This window comes from Grampus griseus (genome assembly GCF_964374135.1).
Source record: "Grampus griseus genome assembly, chromosome: 3".
NCBI classification, from domain to species: Eukaryota; Metazoa; Chordata; class Mammalia; order Artiodactyla; family Delphinidae; genus Grampus; species Grampus griseus.
The window spans coordinates 37,494,472-37,509,652 of record NC_139019.1 but is presented as its reverse complement, the minus strand read 5'-3'; the positions used below and the strand labels follow the sequence as shown (position 1 = coordinate 37,509,652).

The 15,181-nt window shown below is 35.4% G+C and overlaps 1 protein-coding gene across 1 annotated transcript in view; it reads left to right on the top strand.

Moving 5' to 3' along the window:
* HCN1 (hyperpolarization activated cyclic nucleotide gated potassium channel 1) overlaps window positions 1-15,181 on the top strand; it is a gene marked incomplete at both ends in the record, with an annotated part of 366,245 nt that overhangs the window by 42,820 nt on the left and 308,244 nt on the right. Inside the window, one exon of the mRNA XM_082651315.1 lies at window positions 5,559-5,982. Coding sequence (XP_082507441.1) covers window positions 5,559-5,982 — 424 coding nt within the window. The remainder of the gene's footprint in view (window positions 1-5,558; window positions 5,983-15,181) is intronic.

Here is a 15,181-nt window from a genome sequence, read left to right as displayed (position 1 = left end):
CTAAAACATAATGTACCTCCCACCCATCTCAAGTTCTTATTGGGTAAATTGCTATTTACCAGTAATCATTTGTCTTCAAATATGGTTTAAGTTAATTTTATCCATAAGTTAGGCTAAACTTTCCTACAACTGGGATCTTTATTAAGAAAGCTAGTGTATTTTCACTTCAGAATACCCATATTTAAGTTGTCTGTGTTTTCTGATCGCTTCACTCCCCACCCGCCATAGACAATGAATTTGTCCTTGCAAGATAGCAAGGCATTAGACTAAATAATAGACCTGACCTAGAAAACTTCTTTGCAAGGTTTAGGATAGGCATATGTCCTACAGAACGTCAGCCCCAGTGTGAATATTCTAAATAATGATGTTTGCAAGGTGACAAAGGATGTCTGAGAACCCATTAGATCAAATCTCAGGTGTTGGCTGCTGAGACTTGGTGGGGTGAATTGCCACTGACAGTACTAGGAAGAGGACCTAGCATTTAAGAGAAGACACTTCTTGTTATTATTCAAGAGATATGTGCCTAATAATCAGGCTGTTAATTGAACTTTTGAAAATTGAATCAGTTTTAAATAAAATTTAAAATATAATTGCAAGGACTATGTGTTTTATAAAAAGTAAATCCAGCTGGACATTTGTTTATTTATTTGTTTAGATTGATAAATAAGTTGGTTTCCAAGTGTGTGCCCAATTTATGTTTGACATCTAAAGACATAATTGTTAGGAGTGACTCAAGTGTGAATAGTGGGACAGGTTTGTCGCATCAGTTGATTTCAACAACAGGCAAAAGAGTAGCCATGTATAAATCTGGTACCATTTCAGGGTTTAACCAGAAGTCCCTTCCTCCATTCCATTTAATGACAAATATTTATTTCATCAGAGAGAGGGGAGAAGAGAACCTTTTACTCAATATTTAGAGACAAAAATTTAAAGATAAACATCTTCAGTAGTGAAATATGGGAATTGTTTTAATCTCTTTAAGGCTTTGGGGTAGAAACGTCTGACATCAGATTATTTCAACTAGAGCAGATGTCATAAGGGGGCAGGGGAACCTGAAAGAGTGCGAAATTCTTGTTAGGACAGAAGTGTGGTCTTTATTCACCACAAGCCTGAGAGAGATCCAAGTGGGTAAAAAGAAAGGAGCATGACTGAATTCTGAATTCTTCACAGTTAAGATCATGGACTAATCTTTGCAATGCCACTTTTTCTCTTCTAAAAACTTAAGGGAGAAATGAATTCTTAACATAAAAATAATTTGTCTGAAAATTATTTATTAGTAATTAAAGTGACCATAGTTTTAGTGATCTATTAATTATGACTGAAATACCATTTTATTCTGTATATTCTATCTACTCTTAGTATAAAGTAAAAATGATTACCTAGGTTATTATTCTACTGTAATTGTCAAGACTTGGCTTTGCAGTGAGTGTTGGTTTTACAGACAAAGTTGACTTTCTATATCACAGGTTCTGTATGCTTTGCACACATCATTGTATGCAGTCCTCCTGGAAGAGAAACTCTGAGAGTAGTAGGAGAAAATTGAAATTCACAGCAGTTAAATACCCTACTCCAAACCATACACAGTGGAACTAGGATTTGAACCCTGGGCTGCCTTCAAAGTGCAATCAAGATCTTTGACAAATACAGTCTCTCTAGAGTAAGATGAATAAGAGGGGGTTTTTGTAACATTCAAAACCAGGTGCAAATCCAAAATTGTTTAGTTTGCAGGCGGTCTGACCTCAGAACATATTTTTAATCTCTTTGTTTCCTATTTATTTTAATGTATTCTATATTATAAAAGCCCTCAATGAATAAAAATCTAGAGTTATATAAAAGATATATTGGGAAAGTATTTACTGCATTAATGGCCTTTGACTTATTAAAAAAGGATTTCTTTAAATATCCTCATGAAGTGTATGTTTCCACTTAAAATTTAATGAATATATCTTCTTAGCACTTGCTGTCCTGGATACTGTCTACATTATGCAGAAATTAAACAGAAGACAATATAGTTTTGAACTTCAAAGAACTTAAATCCAAGGAGGAAACAAAGGCAAATAGTAACAAAAGCAAAAGTAAAATAAGAAGCATATTGAAAATAAACGTTGCTCTGGAAGTTGTAAAAAAAAAAAAAAACCTAAGAAATTCATTGCCAGAATGGGACTTGAAGGACAGGTAGAACGCTGATACGAAAAGGAACAGGTAGAGTGGAAGTAACCATATCTCCTGTATGTGTACCTAGGTGTGCATGATGGCAAGGTAAGAGCAAGTACTCTTGCTTGAGCTATGAGGTGCTTGCCATAAAGGGTTAAAGAAGAGACGGGGAAGGGAGGAGGAGGCTATATCAGGGAATGCCTTGATGTTTTTACTTAATTGAGAGGGTCCATGATGGTTTTGACCTGGTAAGTTACACGTTAGATGGTCACTCTGGTACTGGCAGGTAGAATTGATCAGATTCCATAGACAGGAGACTCTTTGAGATATTCCAAGCGAGAGCTAGCTCTGCCCAAACTAGAGAGATAACAATGGGAATGCAAAGAGGGAGTGGGTAGGAAAGACGATTCTGTAATAAAATGTGCAAGACATAGAAATTGAGAGTTAAGGAAAAGGGAGGGCCTGAGTATCCAAAGAAATTTTCAGAGCAAAGAGCTAAGAGAAACTCGTGGGCAGGGAGGCATGAGAGTCTCATGAGGTCAGTTTTCAGGAACATATTCATTGCTGTTTTTTAAAGCAACTTCTAGAGTGGGTGATAACTGTATTTTCCTTGGCTAGCTAAGGAATGAATCCATGTTAACCAAAGAAAGTGTTATATTATGCAAAGTCTATAGCATTGTGTTTATGACTGCAAAATATGGTCAATGATACTTTAAAAGGAAATTATAAGGTTTAATTGAGCTTCATATTGATACATATTGATACCTAATGGCTTCAGTCCATAGTAAGCACCACATAAAAAGCTACGGTGTGGCAAACATTATTGCTAAAATAAAGAGTGGATGGCACTCATCCTTTTCATTTCTGTTGACTAAGAAGGATAGAGTATGAGTTTTCCTTAAAAATAGCTTCTATCTTAGTAACAGAAATACAAGCATGTATGTAAAAGTGAGTATTTTTCAAAGGGCTCCTGACTGCTTTCCCCAAATTGGATATCTTTTGGTAAGCAAGGAAAGGTAGATGAATACTAGGTACGCTACCAGCATCGTGTGCCACAGCTTGTTCTCTGCTAGGAGCTGTGATTTTCATATAGTGTTTTTTTTTTTTTAATCTGTAAAACCCTACACATTTGGTTCTATAATAATCTTTATTTGACAAATGAAAAAAATTAGGATTAGAGAATTTAAGTAACTTGTCTCTAAATTAAGCGACTGTTGAGAATTTCTGGTTGAAGACAGCTGCCGTGGGAATGATAAAGGACAAATGGATGAATACAACTTACATCTACATGTTAGAACCAAAAAGCCTCGGTAATTGAATAATGAGATTAAGTAGATTTCAGGCCAGGGGTTATCTAGGATGGTTCCAAGGTTTCTGGCTTGCAAATCAGGTAGAGCGTTGTTCCATTCTCTGACACAGGGAATATCTGGTGGATGTCTGTGGGAGGGAAGGTGATGAGATTGAGCTTGGGCATGCTGTTTGACATGAGTGTGAGATATGCAAGGGGACAGATTTAATAGACTGCTATTATAAGGATTAGGAGGCTTAGAATACAGGAATGGACTGGAGATAATGCTTTTGTAGTCATCAATTATGAATTAATCATTAAAGACATGGATGAGTGTATAATATTGCCCAAAGAGCATGTGTAGAATAGAAGATAAAAGGGCTATGTGTAACACCCAAGGGAACAGCAGCCTTTCAGGGGAAAGCAGAGAGGAGGGCAGAGAAGAGACTGATAAGAGTGTCCAGTAAAGTGAAAATCCTCAGGGCACACACAATTTCATTTTAGAGTTCAGTGATGTCACTTTTTTGTGAAACAGCTATTACAATATTGCATCTGCCCTACATCTCTCCTCTGTCCTTAGTGTATTAAATGGCACATTTTGCATTTCCATTAGGAGAGGAGAAAAAAAAGAGAAAAAATTTCATTGAAATTGCCAGGGCATAATGTATGATTGACATGGGTATTTGTATACTTGTCCATAACTCTATAGGTAAGTTTTGACAGAAAGACTGGTGAAATCTTCAAAATGACAAACATTTATCTTTTATATAATCCTGGCGTGGGGGGGTAGAAAACAGGGCAGAGTGGGACTGTTATAGCTCTTTCTGGTACTACTGCTTTTAACCCAGGAGTCACTCATAATTAGGAATGATAATAACTTTGAAAGGTTCATACCTTACCATATGGTTCATATACCTTACCAAAATGTAGCCCAAATAGTCTAAGTAGGAGAATTAATGTAAAATAATATCTTGGTTAACAGAAATGTCATGAAAGTTTATACCATTTTTGTACCACAACTGCTAAGAGAGTACACCTTCGACTAGAATGAAGTAGCTCATGTTTCCAGAGACTATTTTATGACTATAGAGTTGTATTAGTTGATTTGTTTCTTTATTTTTATAAGTATATACTGTAACAAGTATAATCTATTATCTAGTCTAAATACAGTGTCAATAGACTTTGAAAGAAACCAAATGAGAATAATACAATAATCTCTGCTGAATTTATTCTATATTAATAAATATTAACTATATATTAATGCTATATTAACCTGGAATAAATTTCCTAATTTTAATATAAGGTGGGATAAGAGTGTTTCAAAAGGTAGTTAGTAATCATAGCTGTGTTGAAAATTAAATCAGAAATTTTAAGGAAAGTATTGTTTGGAAAAAGAGTGGCAATATATTTAAAGTTGTTCAATGAAGCAGTGACAAAAGTGCAAATTTTAGCTAGATTCTAGTTTCAAATCTAGAGTCAGTTCAAGTATTTTCAGCCTCAGAACAAAATTAGTTTTCTCATTTCAAATTTAGAAGAATAAAGCATAAATATTTGGAGTGCTGTGAAGCTATGGAGGTTCTAGAATTTATGGTTGACCTAATCTGTAGTTCTAGAGATAAATCTGCAGTACCAATATTTTTCATGTGCCCTATTTATTACTGTTTATTCTAATCTATGATTGGTAATTTTACATATAAAGTACTTCAAAACACCTCCAAAGAGTCTTCTCAAAGGTAGCTTTTTTAAAGATAGATCTTCTGGATCTTCTCCCTTGTTTTCATTCATATTGTATATTAACTATAGGGGAGTTTATTTTTGCTTCTTTATCAGATAAATGGGGGTATGGGTGTTCATGAATTTATTTCTATAACATTTTATAGAAAGTAATTTTTAGAATTCTATAATCACAATGCCTTGCTTTAGGAATATATTAATTTTACTTAGATTTAACTTTATGGCCACTGAAGGAGCTACCTTATTTACCAAACTGACATTCCGTTCTTCTAGTCATTTATTTAACCATAAGTCAGTAATAATTTTTATGGTGGTGGGGGGCAGTGAGAACAGGCTGGTCATTGTCTACATCTTAAAATCTGATTTTTTTTATTTATTGTAGGTTTTATTGGGATTTAATAATGCTTATAATGATGGTTGGAAATCTGGTCATCATACCAGTTGGAATCACATTCTTTACAGAACAGACAACAACACCATGGATTATTTTCAATGTGGCTTCAGATACAGTTTTCCTTTTGGACTTGATCATGAATTTCAGGACTGGGACTGTCAATGAAGATAGTTCTGAAATCATCCTGGACCCTAAAGTGATCAAGATGAATTATTTAAAAAGCTGGTTTGTGGTTGACTTCATCTCATCAATCCCAGTGGATTATATCTTTCTCATTGTAGAAAAAGGAATGGATTCAGAAGTTTACAAGACAGCCAGGGCACTTCGCATTGTGAGGTTTACAAAAATTCTCAGTCTCTTGCGTTTATTACGACTTTCAAGGTTAATTAGATACATACATCAGTGGGAAGAGGTAAGACATATCTTTTACATTTTTAAAGCTACTATATCATGTGATTTAAACTATAACTTTCAAAATGAGCAACTGTGCTATGTATAATGAGTTTTATGAAATTCAAAAAGAAAAATTTCATTTTTTTTTTTTTTTTGGTATGTAAGTGGTATATTTGTATCCTCAAAAGATATGGTCGAATACTGGATTTGAGTGAAGTGAAAAAATTAGTGATTGTAAAACGTTTGTCTTATGCCAATTCAGTCTTTTTTTAAAATGTCTTTATTGGAGTATAATTGCTTTACAATGGTGTGTTAGCTTCTGCTTTATAACAAAGTGGATCAGCTATACATATACATATATCCCCATATCTCCTCCCTCTTGCGTCTCCCTCCCACCCTCCCTGTCCCACCCTTCTAGGTGGTCACAAAGCACAGAGCTGATCTCCCTGTGCTATGCAGCTGCTTCCCACTAGCTATCGTTTGGTAGTGTATATATGTCCATGCCACTCTCTCACTTCATCCCAGCTTACCCTTCCCCCTCCCCGTGTCCTCAAGTCCATTCTCTACGTCTGCGTCTGCGCCTTTATTCCTGTCCTGCCCCTAGGTTCATCAGAACCATTTTTTTTTTCTTTTAGATTCCATACTAATTTTTTTTTTTAAAGCAAATCTACTTTAATCAACAAATTTTTGTCTTAACCAGTGCAGCCCCTCTTCCACCATGGGAGATTGTTTTTATTTAATATCTAATATTAGTTTGTTTTATCTAACACATCAAGTACCATCTTTGACAAAGCTGTAGGGTCTGATTGCTAACCTAGTTTGTATCATTAGCTCTGTGAAATAATGTGGAATATGTTTCCTCTAATATTGAAATTTCAGAGAATTTGTGTTTGAAGAAAACAGATTTTTTTTTTAGTATTTCCAAGTTGTATGTGTAAAGACTGATTTTAGTATAATAATTTTGCTCATTCTTATTCTTTGCCTATAATTATTTATTATAGGTTCTCTCTACTAGTTCATTTCATAATACTGAAAAACAGCATACCCCGGAGGGAAATTATTACATAAAAACCACAAATACTACAGTGAATAAATACAGTGAATCTGGCCAATATTTTGCTGAATAGGGCATCTGTTGTTCTTAGGCAATTGGTGGGACCTGAAAGGGCTCAGCCAACTGGAGTTTCCAAAGATCTGAGTTAAATGTACCATCACCAAGCAAAGGAGGTTATGTCCCTAATTTCAGAGTCTGCATATTAACTTTTTGATTTTCTTTTCCTTCTAAATGTATCTTAAAAAAAATTAATTATAACTTGAACTTTATTGTCTGCATAAAAATGAGGGTCAAAGAGGACTCCAGAGTGCCTAAACCTGCACTAAAGAAAACCATACGTTGGCTAGGAATGAATCGCCACTTTACTAGCTACAGAGATGCTTTTTAGGATGAATTATATTTTGGAATTTAGGTTTAAACAAGTCATAAAATGGAACTTCAGTGAACATTAGCTCTGCTTTCTGTGAGACTGTAACAATGTTTTGTGTGTGCTTGTTGATGACATTTTGGTTCCTAGGATTTCAGGAAATGACATACAATAATAAGACACTGCATAAGACACTGCTAAAAAGACATAAAAATGGATCATTCTTAAAATATGGATACGGATTATATTTAAAATAAGATGAAGCACATTTGAGAAATTGGATTCGTCTTATAATGTGTCTCTATATAGCACATTCCATCTAACATGTAAAAAATGTTTGGTTTTCAAACATTATTATGCTAATGTTAATATCAAAACAAGGTGATAATTGATAAAAATAGCTAATATTTATTGATGGCTTATTATATGTCAAGTAATATGTTTGATTCTTTACATGGATTAGTTCATTGAATCTTGCTAATAACTCTGGTTAACTTGCCCAGATTCACAGGGTTAGTAATAGGTGGAGCTGGGATTCTGACCTTGGCAACCTGATCTTGACAACCTGACCTGACCTTGGCAAAGCTCTTAACCACATAACCATATAGCTTCTCACCATAACATATATATTCTTTTAATGAGAAATACCTTAATATTACACCATTTTATATATATAATCAAAAATTGTAGGAAACTTTTCTTAACTGAACTTTGTGGTCCAAGCAACATAAAATCTGAATATTTGCTTCTTAAAACATGGTCACAAAAAATATTGTAATGAGTAGCCTGTGAGAAGAAAAGTCACTGATATAAATACTCAGTCAATTATAAATACAGTGGGCAATGCGACTATTTTCAGTGTCTTGTAGTTTGAACCCAGTTACCCTAGAGAATGGCAGAAGGATGAACAGATGGCATTCTACCAGATAAAATGGCAGGCTGTACAGTCATAGAAGAGCACACTGCTTAATACCGTTGTCCTCTAGTTCCTGGCAGCGGTCACAGACACCTAGGTCTGTGTAACTTGATGGTGTTTCAAAGATGCCAGGATATAATTCAGGAGCATCAGCTCACTGCCATCATTACTGTAAAATGCAATTTAATATGCACTTACAGACATTTGGTAACCAAACCCATTCAAGCTAGAGTTGTGAGTTGGCAAGATCTTTCTTATAAATAAATGACCTTGATAATAAATGAATCATAAGCTCACTTCATGAAGAATGTTTTCTTGATTATATGATATCCCCATATAATATCACATATATCATGGATATTTAATGTCTGTTAGTAACACTGCTAAGCAGAGAAAAAATACAGTAGTAATTAACCCAAATTTAATACGGATTCATTATTTCATCACCTACGTGATTGAAACCAAAGTCACAAAGAAACTTGAATGGTTCCAAATTGGTAAAGCTCTACCTGGGTTTTATAAATGCCACCAGGATGTGTTTACAAGTAGAAACACAACAAATAATCAGGTTGCTCTATGAGCATTTAGAATAAGAGTACAGAGGAAGATGTGGGTTCACCCACATGTCTTTGAGTTCTGAGTGTTTTAGTACCAAGCTGGCTAATGCTAAATTCAGCAAATTTGGGGAAGTAATGTGTGAAGTCTGGGAGCTGCCACCGTTTTAAATGAATCATTCCCAAGGAAAGTGGCTGCCTTCTATAGGAAACTGCTTCCATCTTCAATGAGACATTTTTTTTTCCGATCTGAATTAGTTCAACTGATAAACAACAGGAAGTGCCAAAGCCAGATAAATTAGAGAAATATTGTGAATGAAATACAGAAACTTTAAAATTTAGCCCTTATGTTACTATCCTTGCTAAAGTTGAATATAGTGGTTAATATAGAAGGAAAGAACTGATTTGGCCAACTGATTTATGAAACACATGGTGTTAAGAAGTCAGGGGGGAAGTTGGTTTCATGAGGCAATGATAAGATCAATGGCTTTAGGATGCACAATTAGGGCTCTCTGACACTGTACTGAAACTTTACATGTATGGCCAGGTGAGGTGAAAATCTGTGGCAATTGTTTAGATAAATCAGGTCAAAAAATTCCTTTTCCTGTAAACGCCCGAAAACAGAGGTGAATCTCTCCCACTCTTGTAATTTGGCTTAAAAAAATCATTCCCTTAATTCAACGTTGTTGTTATTGTTGTATTTCAAGTGAAGTCAGTGACCTGGGCCAGAGTGCTCTTTTGTAACCTATCACAGAGAACCCGTTCTCTGTGATCCTCCTAAAAGAGACATATGGTGAGGAAATCCTCAGAAATTAAATGGAATATTATTTACAATTTTTGACAATCACCAGCCACTGAAGAAATAAAGGGTAGATTAAGAGCTTAGTAAATAGGAGATTATTTAAAAGTGAAGAGTTCCAGGAACATTGAATGCTATAGCTGCTGATCCCTGTCATTTTATCAAAGGCAGATGATCCTTGAAATTATTCGATATTTTGGAAATAGTAATTGAAAAGAGAAATATTACTCTGTAATGGTTATCTATTTGTAGGATTCAGTGTCACAGAAAGTGGAAATCCTTCATGGGCAGTGTTAAAAATGGATGGCAAACACATGAAGCTCCTATAATAACTATGGCTTTGGAATACATACCTATAATATTTTAGTTTTCATTCTATATTTACTATCCCCTCAACTTTCCTTGTATAGATTTTAGCCCTCTCACAAATAACTTGCTTATTTTGAGGCAAGGAAGAGGGCTGTGGTTCTGATCTTCAAATATGTCTATAGCAATTTCAGATGAATGATGTGTCTGGAACGTTGCAATGCCCTTCTAGCAATCAGTATTAGATTTTTATCTTGCCTTAGAGGCAGATTTATGTACAAATTATGTTTAACAACAGAACATTAATAAGGAAATGTATTCTACAGGGAGCTAATACAGACTGCAGTTTCTGTCTTTGGTTAATTTTAGCATTCTAATTGGTTTAGATTAGAAACTAGCTCTTGCTATAAATTGCAATACATATTATAACTCCTTCCATTTTGTAGAAAACACATAGAATTCTAAGACTTGCCATAAGCAAACACCAGTGTTTTCCTAAACCTGCCCTCTGCTAGAACTTAAGGAGGTTCCCTATTGCCTATCACATCAAATCTGTGTTTCTTTGCTGTGCCTTCAAGGCTCTCCAGCAAACCGTTCCCTTGTCTCACCATTGTCACTTCGTATTTGCGCCCAACAGCTATTTTCTGTTTGTTTTTTAGTTTTATAATGCTTCTGGCAGAGAATGACTTTTTTTTTTCTGCTTCTGGTAATTTTGCATGTGCCACACCTCAGATTTGGAAAGGCTTTCTTTTTCTATTATTCATTTAAAATTTATGCTCAAACTCATCTCCAGAAAATATTCTGCATTGATAGACTGCATTATAATGGTCAATACTTTTACTTTGAACAATTCTACTGTCTCTGCGTGCATTTGTTCATGCCCATAGCTGGGTTGTGAATACTTACTTATATATGCATTTCCTTTTCTTTTCCTGGGCATAAATGTCTGTAGGGAAGAGTCAGGGTCAACTTTTTGCCCTTGAATATCCTTGTACACTAGTATAGAGTTCTAAACACAATAGGCTATCTGAGTATACCTATCTGCTTACTACATGGCAATGCTCCATGTTCTAAATCCATTAAATAATTGCAAAGGTATATGTATTCTTCACTCCCAAGCATTTAGTGAATAATTTCTATATGCAGATGCTAAACATGAGAATACAAAGCATATCTCAGCTTTGCAGGAAAAACAGACATGTGAACAAATAATCACAGATGGTGCGGTAAGTGATGGCATAAAAGAGGGAGTGAACAACACAGCTTTTTTTGCAGGAGAAGAAAGCCTCAGAGATACTCGAACTGAGTTTTGAAGCTGGAGTCTGGATTACTAAGGTGAATAAAAGGGGGCAGAGGAGTACAGTCAGTAAGACATGAAGCATAAGCAGCCTAGCACAGTTCTGCATCTCTAGAGCCTAGGTTGCAAAGGCAGTGAGTTTGGAGGTATAGACAAGAAGTTGTGCTAATGATGGACTCACTCAGTAAGGTGTCATTGAGGCGTATTAGCTGAGGGATTTGCATTTTAGAATACTGCAGAGTTAACAGGATTGGAAACAACTGAGGATGGAACTAATAATATCAGTTAAGAGAGAGATTCATCACACATTTGCAGTTTTTATATATAGCTAGTGTCAGGCAGGATACTTTTTAGATATCTAAAGGGAAGTTTATCTTTACCAAGTATTCTTGCCATTGAAATATTTGTATCAAATAATAAAATATGATAAGGCCTTATATGAAGTATTTTTTGTAATGTTATAAAATTTAAATATTGATTATATTTGATATAATTAATAATCATTAATAGAATAATATATTAATGTGTTAATATAATTATATTATATTATTGATACAATTATATTTGAGTTTTGTATTTCACACCACCAGAAATGTGATGGTGTAAAATGGACCCTGTGCTAGAAATGAGCACTTATGGATGTTTATTCAAATTGTGCCTTTTATTTTCTATTTAATCTAGGGAAAAACGCTTAAAGTGACTTTTTTATGCCTACAACCTTAATAGAACAGTTGTGAAGTTCAAAGGAAATTAGATATATGGAAATTATTTGAAGTATTCAAGTTAATGTATGCCTATAATATTTATACATATGAGTATTCACGATGTCATCTTTCTCAGATTAGCACATTGACTAACAAAAACATTATTATGTGTGTGTGAGTTGCGTAATATTTTTTTCAGGCCAATATTGATTCTGCTAAAGACCACTAGGTGTCCTCTATTGGTTGTATTACTTCAGAGTTCTATATTCTGAAATACCAAAACTGTCTTTTTTGAAATTATTCATTTATACTCTCTTAGAATCACCTAATTGCTTGGCTATCTATGTCTAGATAAAATAGACGACAATGAATATTCATATATGTAAAGATTATTTCTCTTTATCTATACTTTCTCCTCAGGTTAAAGAAAGAGTTTGTTAAGTTCATTCTCTAAAAAATCATTTTTATTCCAAGAGAATTGTTTTCAGTATTATACTGTGTGTTTTTTTAAGATGGTATTTTTTTTTTGCGGGCCTCTCACTGTTGTGGCCTCTCCCATTGCGGAGCACAGGCTCAGCAGCCATGACTCACGGGCCTAGCCGTTTCGCGGCATGTGGGATCTTCCCGGACAAGGGCACGAACCCGTGACCCCTGCCTTGGCAGGCGAACTCTCAACCACTGCGCCACCAGGGAAGCCCTTAAGATGGTATTTTAACAGACACCCTGAAGTTCTAACGTACGGTGTGATGAGTTCTATTTGGATAGGCAGTATTATTAAGTCAAGACAGTTAAAAAGAGATTGACAAAGTATGTGTGGGTGTATGTGTGTGTGCGTGTGTGTTAGGGGTAAGATATATAATTTTATGAATGCTTTTTGGTTAGTACCTTGCAGCAGATCTATATAATCCTGATGCTTTTGACATGGAGATGTCAGTTTAACGCTAAAATATAAGATCAAATTTGAAATGTCCAGGACTCTATTTTAATATTAAAACATTAGAATTTCTTAATGCCCCATCATTGCCCAATCTATGTTCCTGTTTTGCATGTGTTTATATGCTTCCTTGGCTATATGTTGATAACTAGACTCATATCCCAAATTTCCAAACTATGTACCCTTATGCCTCAAAATCTACATGACATCTCTATAGAGATATCTTGTGAGTTCCTCAAGCTCAGTATGTTCATTTCCCCTTCAAGTCTCCTCCGTCTCTCTTGTTTCCTGTTGCTCAATTCAGAAATCCAAGAGGTATCCTTGACTTCTCCACTTTCATTCTCCATAGCTAACAGTAACCAAGTTCTACTGGTTCTACTTCTTGGAATGTGATTTGAATTCTAATATTCCTTCACTCAGTCCTCTCTATCACCATCCTAGTCCAAGCCAACATCAGTCATTTCTCTTTTGCATTTTTATAGTAGAGTCATTACTAGGTTTAAAAATTCTCCCTTGCTTATCTTCCTAGGGCCTCAAAAGTGACATTTTTGAAGAGCAAATATTACCATATCATTTACCTGCTGAAAATATTTCTATGGTGTTTCAGTATCATAAGGACAAATTCCAAAATTCAAGGTCCTTTGAAATCTGATTCTTTTACCATGTCAGCCTGGAAAACTGCTTGCTCATTATTATTATTATTTTAATAAATTTATTTATTTTGGCTGCGTTGGGTCTTTGTTGCTGCACGCGGGCTTTCTCTAGTTGTGGTGAGCGGGGGCTACTCCTCGTTGTGGTGCGTGGGCTTCTCTTGCGGTGGCTTCTCTTGTTGCAGAGCACGGGCTCTAGGCGCACGGGCTTCATTAGTTGTGGTACGGAGGCTCAGTATTTGTGGCTCACGGGCTCTAGAGCGCAGGCTCAGTAGTTGTGGCACATGGGCTTAGTTGCTTCTCAGCATGTGGGACCTTCCCGGACCAGGGATCGAACCCGCGTCCCCTGCATTGGCAGGCGGATTCTTAACCATCACGCCACCAGGGAAGTCCCTTGCTCATTCATTTTTAACTAGTCTGAACCTCTTTATGTTTGTCACATATACTGTTTTAAGGCCTTTACAAGTGTTGTTCACTTTTCCTAGAACTCTGTTCCTTTGGCCAACCCCAATTCATCCATCACATTTTGTTGCTATGACTTCTTTGACTTTAACTTAAGATACCCTGGGGTGGAATTAATGAATCTTTCAGGTAATGTTAGTTCCAACTGTAATATGCAGAAATAGCCTCACATGCTTTTGCTTTGTAACATTCATCACTTTTGTAATTTTCTTAAACTCTGCCTTCCCAGCTATATATTAAGCTCCAGAAGGGCAGAAACCATAGATTTCCTGTATCTTCAGCTGCTAGCATAGTATCTGGAAAATATGGGCACAAGAATACTTGCTAAATGAGTTAAATTATGCCCTCAAGGGAATTTCAATTCAGCAGATATGTAAACATTCAAACATGTAAGAAAAACAGTAGAATGTCTTAAATCCAATATTAGAAGCATTTATAGCATAGAAAAAAACAAAAGAGAGAAATGTACTATGAGAGTGTGGTAGAGGGTAGAGGAGAGGCTCTAAATAAGGCATCCTAATAAATGTGGCCACTTTGAAAACCAAGCTTGAAAGTATATATCCTTCCAAGTGGGTAAGGCTGGGAAATATTCTAAGAGAACTGAGAAATCATGGATGAATTCAATCTAGCTCATCATTTATAGATGGGGATGATAGTGATTTTCTGCCCAATCTCATAGAATGGCTCTGAGGCTCAAATGAGATGTAATTGTTGAACATACTTAGAAACTATAAAGTTTACAGAAATGAGCATTACTGTTATCATAAAAGTCTCCACTAGTTTAAAATATGTAAAATCTCAACAGACAGTTCAACTCTTGGCCCTTTAGTGTGCTTACTGCCTTTCTAAATATTGGAAGCATTACAAATACTATTATGCATTATTTCTGTCCAAAATATACCCAGTAAAGATTTGAAGCACTAAATGAGTCAAGCTAATTTAGGACAAAGTGCATTCAGTCTTTCATTTCTCCAGAATTTCTGGAGAAATGTATCAGTTTTTCATTTCATTGTGCACACAGACATAACATGTATTATGCATGCTGTTATTTTAGACTCATCTGTGTGCTATTAGAGTGCAAACTGGGAATGCCATTGGTTCCTGAGTACTGGACCCAAAATTTGTGATGTGATTCTGTTTTAAACTTGAATTCTAGTTCAACTGCCAGAGTGTTT